The sequence below is a fragment of the Ipomoea triloba genome, chromosome 5 (assembly GCF_003576645.1).
Source record: "Ipomoea triloba cultivar NCNSP0323 chromosome 5, ASM357664v1".
Lineage (NCBI taxonomy): Eukaryota > Viridiplantae > Streptophyta > Magnoliopsida > Solanales > Convolvulaceae > Ipomoea > Ipomoea triloba.
In genome coordinates this window covers 692,161-702,290 of record NC_044920.1, presented here as the reverse complement: position 1 = coordinate 702,290, position 10,130 = coordinate 692,161, and the positions used below count along the sequence as shown (strand labels likewise).

The 10,130-nt window shown below is 36.4% G+C and overlaps 2 protein-coding genes across 2 annotated transcripts in view; one reads left to right on the top strand and one right to left on the bottom strand.

Moving 5' to 3' along the window:
* Positions 1-547, bottom strand: part of LOC116021013 (protein TIC 40, chloroplastic) — a 7,372-nt gene extending 6,825 nt beyond the window's left edge. Inside the window, exon 1 of the mRNA XM_031261606.1 lies at positions 159-547. Within this exon, the coding sequence (XP_031117466.1) occupies positions 159-357 (199 nt within the window). The 5' untranslated portion in view covers positions 358-547. The remainder of the gene's footprint in view (positions 1-158) is intronic.
* A 4,126-nt stretch (positions 548-4,673) lies between these two features.
* Positions 4,674-8,346, top strand: LOC116019413 (L-type lectin-domain containing receptor kinase IV.1-like). The gene is made up of 3 exons (XM_031259597.1): positions 4,674-5,261; positions 5,925-6,709; positions 7,398-8,346. Exons 1-3 carry the CDS (start codon positions 4,755-4,757, stop codon positions 8,137-8,139), a joined length of 2,034 nt encoding a protein of 677 aa, XP_031115457.1. The 5' UTR covers positions 4,674-4,754; the 3' UTR covers positions 8,140-8,346.
* The last annotated feature ends 1,784 nt before the right edge of the window (positions 8,347-10,130 follow it).

The window sequence follows — 10,130 nt, the reverse complement described above, 5'->3', positions numbered from 1 at the left end:
AAAAAAAAAAAAAAAAAAAAAAAAAAAAAAAAAAAAAAAAAAAAAAAAAAAAAAAAAACAAGAAGCATACACATATGCATACACACAAACAAAAACACTATTGTCTGAAAGGGAAAACTTTGAGAAGTAAAAAAGAATTAAGAAAAAAAAAAACTTACAAATAGTTTTGGTGATTCTAGGGTCCTGAAAGTACGAGACTGTAGAAAAGGAGGTTCTGAGTCTGGTAATTCCGATCATTTTGGTGGGTTTTCTGGGCAGCACGGGGAGACCGAAGATGGGTTTGCCGTTGTTTGGAGAGAGACCCAGCACCAGTTGCGGGCAACAAGAAGATGAGGCAGCCATAGCTAAGCTCACCATTACTTTGGGAAGAAAACAAGTTTTAAAAAAAATCCAATCTTAGGGTTCAATAATGGGGTTTGAAATGAGAATTGGATGAGAAACAGACAACGAGAGGGCAACGTCGGATCCTTCCTCGGAATTTCCGAGCTTTTTTGAAATGGGGACACTATACTACTGTGATATCGGCAACAAGAACTCGAGAAGATGAGTGTTGAAGATTGGAGGTGGGTCGGGTCAAGGAGAACTCTACCCATATTTCGGGTTTGTTTTTGGGCCCATTTTCCTGGGCCGATAGTGATACAGTCTATACTAATTCTGGGCCATGCTCGGAGCTAACAAGTAACCGCCGAAAACTCATAGGCCCAGAAATAAAATTTGGGCCTATTTAAAATTTTTCATTTTTGGGCTTTGGAACTCAATTTTTATGAATTATAGATACAATTCGAACAAAGAGAAAGCCGAAGAAGTTCAATGGTGGGTTACCTCAATCCACTCTCCAAATTGGGGTAAATTTTTTTGTGGATTTAATTTTTAATATACTAAAAATACATTATTTATGTACTAACGGTATATTATATTATTATTGGAATAAGAGTCAAATAAGTCACCAAACTACACACAAAAGTACAATTGGGTCATCGAATCAAAAAAATGCAATTGCATTGCAACAACGTAAAATTATGCAATTGAGTCAAATGTGACATGTTTATTGAGTTCGATAGCTCAATTGTAATATCATGTGTAATTCCATAACATATTTGACCCTTATTTTTATATTATTTGATAGTATACAAAATAATATACCTTTAATGCATAAATAATATACCTTTAGTATATAAAAAATGTACCTATTATTCATGATTAACACAATTGTGTGAAGCATCGTTCATGGAATAATGACTGCCAAATTAAATTGGAGAACATGTCTAACTCCTGTTCTCCTATATTTGTTTCTTGCATGAAACCAATCTCATACAAACCAGACAAAACCATCATGATTTCTGTGAAAATACCAATCAAAGGCCTTTATTTTGGGAGATTTTCTGGCCAACGTTGTCTAAAAATCTCATGACAAAGTTGGTAGCCAACATATATCAATAGTTATACCATGTACGCTGATCTACATTACAAAGTAAATTTGTGTTCATTTACATGCTGAATAATGTTCACAATTGAATTGTGAACATTCAGTATATAATACTCAGCAGTTGTGTTGGTTAGTAATTACAATTAGTGTTTCTCATATCTCAATTTTCGTCCGAATACGCATTACTACCCATCTAAAATTGTCATTTATTGGCCAAAAATCAGTGGTTGGTAAGAGTGAGAAGTCCTGTGACAACTCATTAGGATGCAAATAGGGTAGAGATATTATGTGACAAAATCTCTCATGTCAATCACATTATGAATCCATGAGATTTGAAAAATGTAGCATGCTTATGAATTTAGCAATGACCCAATTGGCTGAGGAGGTACCCAGTTGGAGATAGTTATTATTGAATGAGTTGGATGGAAATTTCCTTGATATGATATGATATGATGATGACAATGTTTGTGGTGGAAGGTAGGATTGCATAGTGCCCTTATTAACAAGGAACTACCCAGATGGAGATATTTCTTTCTCATTAACTTATTCATTTAGAGGGTTTGTTACTTTCCAATCACTTAATTTCATAGGAAAACAAAATCAATTTGGTTGGTGTGAGTGACCGTGCACTCTAGCCCATTGAGAGAGGTCGAGAGTTCAAACTCTTTCTTGTATGGAAAAAAAAAAAAACAATTTGGCTTGTACTTTGCCTCTTAATTGAGCCGCTGGCCCAATGCGAACGGGTGCCTCATACAGTTAAGGTCTGCCCAAAAAAATTCATAGGAAATATATGTATTTGGATTTGAGAATAATTCTTTTCATACCTAAGTGATAGGGTAATTGTATGATTCGCCCCGTACTTGTTGGTTGTGCTTACTTCTCATCTCTAAATTATAATTGGCGTTGCAAATTTTGTTATTTTTTAACAGGTAGTGTTCACTTTTTGTTCATAAGCTATAAATGGTGTTGCAAATTTCATCCCTAATGTTTTGTGAGAAAAAAATGACGAAATGTGGCACACAAGGTCTCCCTTCAATGTATCTAGAGTTAGAGTGTAGATATGCATGTACTTTGCATTTTTGCATTTATGTTATTTGGATGGTTTATGCATTGTATCTTTGTTTTAGAACTTGGAAATACTTCAAATATTCTAATTGTATTTTGTTAGGAATTTGATGTCAACATTTCAATAGGTTAACCTACTCAGCTACTGCCCACAAGATGATTCAATCCATCATAATTGAAACTTTCAAAAATTTCAACAGGAAATAGCCTTTCCAAATTGTTTTGAGATTTGAAAAAACAGTCATCATTATTGTCAGCTCAAAGAGTCAAAGGTACACAATAAGATAAATTAACCTAATTTGTTCATACGGACCAACTCAAACTAAGAAATTAAATAAACAACTTACACTATAGCAAGTTAAACTTGAAACATTATGGTTAATTAACAAGTTAACTGTCAAATCAATTTGATTGGGGTTTGCCTCGAGCTGAGTTTGTAGAGAAAACTTGATCAAATAGGTTTCCAGACGAATTGTCTTAATTTTCAATTACCGATTGTCAATTTTTTTTTTTAAATATGACTATGGCTGTTAATAGATTTTTTTTTCTTTGACTATTTTTACATGATAAAAGAAATTAGAAAACGCAAATTTTCAATGGTGGGTCAATACCAATATACCATCCCATTTCCATTTGAATGTTCTGATCTGCTATAATAGCTCATCAACATCGTAAGTAGATTATTTGTGCCGGAACAGTTATTGCGTGGACCATGGCTCACACATCTATGTGGATCACGGTCTAAAAACGACATCGTTTTACGTATTTTTTTTTTCAGGCGATATGTTACAACATACATTTTTATAAGTCATAATATACATTATTCTAAAGCATAATGTATTTTATTCTAAATCATAAAGTACATTAACTCATAAAATACATTATCTTATCCTCAAAAGTTTCACTATTTTGACACATAAAGTATATTTTTGAGTACTACTGACTCTGTCACGATGTATATATGGAGGTGCAATCGGGTACCACTAGGCCACAAGGTCATTGGCACACATAAAGTATATTATTTTAACACAAAATATATTATTCTAACACATAAATTATATTATTCGTTCTAACTCATAAAATACATTATTCTAACTCATAATATTCGATCTCTATATAATTTGCCGTGATCTGAGAGGGTGGTGACCGGCCTATTGGTTCTTCGATCCCTTTCTCCACGCAAAAATGTATTTTAATGTATTCATATGGTCTCACTATCACTACTCACTAAGATTTAACTAACACTTCTTGACCTGATCCAGTATAATGTTTCCTTCGACGACTCAGTACCTCGGAACATTCATGGGAAAATGTTAATGTTTTCTAAAGGTGGGTACACTGTCACAATCTTCTGTCTCTACCGCCATGAGACCTCAGGGTCAATTAACCCCGTAAACAGGGTGTCATCTGAATAATTTAAGTTCTATAAAGATCAATACAATTAGAAAAAGTAGAATACAATAAGCAAATTTGAGGTGGTAATTAAGCCAAGGCAAGACCTAGATTCATCTTTCTTTCTTTCTTTCTTTTTTTCTTTTTTTTTTTGAAAGCAACAAAAAAAAAAGGTAGATTACTGAATAAAAGTTAAAATAATTAAAGTCATGTGAGATAGAGTCCCAGTATAGCATGTTAGCCTGAAGATAGGTCATAGAAGCTAAAGAGTGAACTATCATATTAGAAGATCTAGTGATTAGAATAGAGCAAACAAGAAATGAGGATATAATATCCCTACAATCATCACTAGCAATGCCGACATATGATTTAGGAAAGTGATTTAGGGCTGTATATTTGCTTATGGGAGTTAACAAATTCTAATTAGGGCAATAAAACTAAATCTTTGTCTAATTCCCTAATTTCGTGCAAGGTAACAGCCCTTTGGTACGCACTCGGTCAGGCACCGTCTCCTGACTGTCTGATCGGACTGAGCCACAAAAATCTGCATAACCCGGGCTACATATCTGTATACTCTTCGGTCAATTGCTCGAGTTCTAGTTACTGGTCTTCTCGGGTCAGGTACCTTAATCGGATATCCATCACATACGATCCCGAAAAAGAATTTAAATTTTCAATCTCCTTTTAGGGATGAGAGTACACGAGCAAGTATGCCCAGTTTGAAAGTATATATATATATATATATATTTTTTTTTTTTTTTTTTTTGAGGAAGAAAGTACATATGTTTGATCCTCCTAAAGACAACAAAACATCCTTAACATCTCCTCAACTCCATCTTCCTCCTCCACTCCACTGTTGCAGATTTTAGCCATGCCTCCTCCTCTTATGAATCTTGTACTACTCTACTCTTCTCTCTGCTCTCTAAGTCTCCCCTTTGCAGCCGCCTCAGGCACCACACAATTCATCTACAATGGCTTCTCCACCTCCACCGACATAACCTTCGACGGCCTCGCACATTTATCACACCACTCCTTACTGCAACTCACAAACGACACAACTTTTTCCACCGGCCATGCCTTCTACACCCACCCCATCAGCTTCAACAACATCTCCTCGTTCTCCACGACCTTCGTCTTCGCCATGGTTCCTCTGTACGCCACCAAGGGCGGCCACGGCATGGCGTTTGTTATCTCCCCGACCAAAAACCTGTCGCCGGTGGGCGCCGCCGGGCAGTTCATGGGCCTGATGAACGAGAGCAGCAAGGGGAATTCCAGCAACCGGATCTTCGCCGTTGAGTTTGACGCGATTGAGACGCGCAAGTTTCACGACCTCGCCGATGATCATGTCGGAATCGACATCAACGACATGGAGTCTAAGGTACAAATTAACTTTAGAGGATCCCCTATAGTGTTTTTAGTATGATTTTTATACAATTTTTAAAGAAATACTTCTTAGGTGGAGGTGTAGAGGTAAGAGAGTAAGGAAAAAGAAATTTGGAGGTTCTACTGAAAGAACCTGTTTTTGGTTTCATTAGTGGGCCCCACTGAAAATAGAAGGAATCAACCTGGTGCGTGTGAAGCCCACTAGGAGTGTCCAGTCGGGTGTGTTTATCAAATTTTGTTTTTTTTTTCCTTATATCTTATCGTTTTAATCACATGTAAAAATTCCTAAAAACCTACCACCGTTGGAGATGCTCAAACTGGCAGTTTCTGACCAACCGGAGTTATTGGACTATAAAAGGAATTTTTTATTTGAAAAATCAATTTTCCGTGGGACTCAAAAATTTGGTCGGAAATAGTAAAATTTTTAGCAGTGTGAAGCATGTGTTCTATTTCAATTACAAATCTAAACGGATAGTTAAACTGTAATTTATATATTATATGCTTACACGCTCCCTTAAGTGTGGGTTGCTTTTATGATACCTTTTACAATGGATTAGTTCTAATAGCAAATTCAAACATATGTTTCTATCTTAACTAAAATTTTAAAGCTATAGTTAAATTGTACATGGCTTATATATTACTCCATATATGTTAACAGGTACAAAAGCGAGTTGCATATGTGGACGAGAAAGGCGCCATTCAAAACTTAACTCTTTTAAGCGAGCATCCATTGCAGGCATGGATAGATTACGACGGTTTTTCCAACCAGATTAACGTCACTTTAGCTCCGTTCCGAGTCCCAAAACCTAGTACACCTCTCATGAGTTTCTCGTTCGACATTTCCTTAGTCTTAGCTAAAGAATCCTACGTTGGATTCTCCGCCGCCACAGGCCCAGAGTTGACCTCCGATTTTTATGTTGCGGGGTGGAGCTTTAAGATGAATGGAAGAGCCACAGATCTGGATCTCTCCAAGCTCCCCAAGATTCCTCATCTGGGTCGAAAACAAACGCCATTGTTTTACAAAACCGGTCTGCCATTAATATGTTTAGTCGCAGTGGCAATACTAGGTTTCGTTGCAGTTTATGTTGTTGGGAGGAGGAAGAAGTTTGCAGAGGTTCTAGAAGATTGGGAGCAGGAATTTGGGCCTCACAGGTTTAAGTTCAAGGATTTGTATATGGCGACAAAAGGATTTAGAGAGAGTGAATTGTTGGGGAAAGGGGGGTTTGGGTCGGTGTACAAAGGGGTGTTACCTGCGATAGGGATTGAGGTTGCGGTGAAGAAAGTGTCGCATGATTCAAAGCAAGGGATAAGGGAATTTGTGGCGGAGGTGGTGAGTATTGGGCGGTTGCGCCACCGGAATTTGGTGAGATTTCTGGGCTATTGCCGCCGGAAAGGGGAGCTCTTCTTGGTGTATGAGTACATGCCTAATAGAAGTTTAGACAGGTATGGAAAGAAATTCAGGTTTTGATATTGACTAATGGATAAATGTTCGAATAGACCCTTAAATTTTACACTAATAGTTAATTAGGTACATAAATTTAAAAAATATATAATTAAACCTTCAACATGTTATGTATGTATTTTTTTATTAAATCAACCAAATCTACTGATAACCAACAGGTTATCAGTAGAAATACATACTTGACCCTCATTTTTGTTGTTGACTGGTGTTGTCCAGGAGAAATTTTATCAGGAAACATTCGCCATTGACCAAATGGTCGCCTTCTCCAGCAAAGACGACCAGTAAAGGTCACCTTCGCCGAAAAAGGCGGCCAAAAAAGGTAACCTTCTCTAGAGGGAAGGCAACAAAAAATTATAATATTAATCACGAATAAAATGTTTATTAATGAAAATATAATACTTTTGAAAAAATGTAATATTTTAAAATTTTTATTTCTAATTAGTATTACATTTTTTTTGTGTAAGTGTTATATTCCGATCTTGATCCAAATAGACTCATGGATAAAAATATGTGAGGCGGTCTCATAAGAGAATCACTTCATGAATTATTGTATTTAAAACAATCAATTAACTTATTATCAATATCACAATATCCCTATTTATGTTTGTTTTATTTCTATTAGAGTAATTAAGGAAGGCTAACGCGCCAATACAAATGTTATACTAACAGGTATTTATACAACCCACCAAACGACAACATTCTAAGCTGGAGTCGCAGGTTTGCGGTGGTCAAAGGAGTGGCTTCTGGGCTGCTGTATTTACATGAAGGGTGGGAGCAAGTCGTGATCCATAGAGATATAAAGGCTAGTAATATTTTACTAGACAGTGAATTTAATGGAAAAATTGGAGATTTTGGTTTAGCGAGATTGTACGATCATGGAACAGACCCGCATACCACACATATCGTCGGAACATTGGGTTATCTCGCCCCTGAACAGACCAGAACCGGAAAGGCAACGACGAGCAGCGACGTGTACGCATTCGGGGCGTTTTTGCTGGAGGTGGCGACCGGAAAACGGCCCATACAACCTAAGAAAGAGGCCGAGGATTTTGTGTTGGTGGATTGGGTGTTTTCGTGTTGGGCAAAAGGGAATGTTTTTGAAGCGATGGATCGAAATTTGGGTATGGAATATGCGAAAGGTGAAGCGGAGTTGGTTCTGAAGCTTGGGTTATTGTGCTCTCACCCAGATTCCGGCCGCCGGCCGACGATCCGGCAAGCGGTTCAGTACTTGGAAGGTGACGGAGAGTTGCCGGAGCTGTCAGCCATGGGGATTTCTAGTAGCCATGATCTCATGTATTCTCGAGCCGAAGGATTTGATTCTTTTGTTTTGTCCCATAAATCTTCCATGATGAATAGTGGGTTTTCCGGCTCTACTTCCATCACCGAATCTTTTCTCTCCGGTGGCCGGTGAGGGATGCATCATTGTACAGTGTGCAATTTTAGCATTTTCAATTTTGCAACTATTATTAGTGTTGAATAGTCTGGAATTTACTGACTTGATTGCTTAATAGCACGCAACTACAAAGGAAGGAGATGTAAATTAAATTATTACATTAAAAAAAAATTATGTGTAATGAACTCGACAAAAAGAATAATGATAAAGATCAAATTAGTACGAGAATCATGCTTCTTGACTACCTTTAGGAGCCAATCAACTTGATATTTTTAATCTATGATGACTTGACAAGAATTTATAGACATATATTGTCATAAATGTAATGAAAACGCGTGTTTTCAAAATTTTCTTTAATTAGGTAATTTTTGACATGACAACACTTAATTAAATAATTGATCTATTAGCTTGACAAATTAAAACCCCAACTTAATTAATGCAATAACCATTGATGCAACTCTTACTTCATTTCTAGTAAACGTAGGGCAAATGTCATTATGTTGGGAAATGCCCTCATCTTCAAGGAAACTAAGCTAGGCATATCACATATGTTAGGTTGAATGCACATGATTGACTTTAAGTTATGTGACTACAAAAAAAAAATGATTTTTATTTTATTTTATTTTTTTTGCTAGGTGATAGATCTGGTAGAAATTTTTTCTATTTATATGAAGAACCTTATAGAAATCTAGAAAATATGGATCTCAAAGAGAACCTCTTAAAGTGGGAAATCCAAAAGTCTTGATTATGTGAAAATTCAATGTTCCTTTTTGTCTAAATAGCAAAAACTGCAAAAAATCTGTAAGTTTGTTTACCTTTAAAAGAAAAATAAAATTGCAGGATAGTAAAAGCCTATTTAGTTTCTACATACATGAGGTGGGTACCCATTAGAATTTTGCCTTTCTGGCAAAAACAAATTCGTTTTTAGTATCTTTTGTTGTGGTTGTTGGATAATTTAATGGCAAGTTTAATTTCTTAATAAATATATATTGATTGACAAGCTTCTAAATAAATATTGACTTCCTTTGTTAAACCCAACCAACCCAAGTTTTTAGTCTATGAGTTGGTATTACAATTTAACAAGAATCCATTTTTTTCCTCAAAAAAAAAAAAAAACAAGAATCCATTTTCATAAATCTTATCTGGATATATTTTTAAAATTTTCTAATCTTTTGACATGGTATCACTTAAATACCTAATCTATTTTCATCTAGAACACCATTTCTTTGACTTGTGGTAGTTTACTTTGTTGCTACATTCCCAATAAACAAGGGCAAATGTCACAATGATAGGGAATGCCCTCATCTTCAAGGAAACCTTATAAGGTTGATTGCATACCAATTATGCCATTATGCCAATAATCAATGGCAATTCTAGTCGAGTTGGTCGAGCTATTATCTTATGGGGCTCTTTTCCATCATTTTAGTGGTGCAAAACTCTGCCCTTTTGCTATATCTATCCGCTTATGAAGAAAACTACCTGTCAATAGTTAATCAATAAGAACATTGTACACCAGAAATCTGAAACAGCAAAAGATTTACTAGTCCAGCAACATAAGCCTATGACTCCCTGTATGAGGTAGATTATTGTTTCTAAATGTAACCCTTTCATGCTGGAAATTAATACGAGTTGAGACTTGCAGGATCCAAGTGAGATTGGATTGTTACTATTGGGCAGAGGCCGGTAAACGGTCAAGTCCCGCACCCAGTGGCTAGGGAGATTGTTGGGCAGAGGCCTGAAGGGTCAAGTTCAGCACTATCCTCTCGAAAATGTGTGGTGGAAGTTGCGCCTTCGCTACTAGTTATAGCTTTTGGCGTAGCGGTAAGCGCTTGATTAGGGATGTCAATTGGGCCCTAAACCAACGGGCTAGCCCAATAAACCCTGAAAATTATAGGGTTAAGACCGATAAAATCAACCCAATAAAATATCGAGCTAAATGGGCTGGTCCTAAAAAGTTATTGGATTGAGTCGAGTTAGTCCGACGAGCTATCGGGCCAAACCATTGGATT

What these genes read in the sequence shown, in the direction of transcription:
- LOC116019413 (XM_031259597.1), top strand. Translation starts at nt 4,755, where the DNA reads ATGCCTCCTCCTCTTATGAATCTTGTACTACTCTACTCTTCTCTCTGC. An exon ending in TCAACGACATGGAGTCTAAG is followed by an intron (nt 5,262 to 5,924) that starts GTACAAATTAAC and finishes ATATGTTAACAG; the next exon opens with GTACAAAAGCGAGTTGCATA. An exon ending in CCTAATAGAAGTTTAGACAG is followed by an intron (nt 6,710 to 7,397) that starts GTATGGAAAGAA and finishes TTATACTAACAG; the next exon opens with GTATTTATACAACCCACCAA.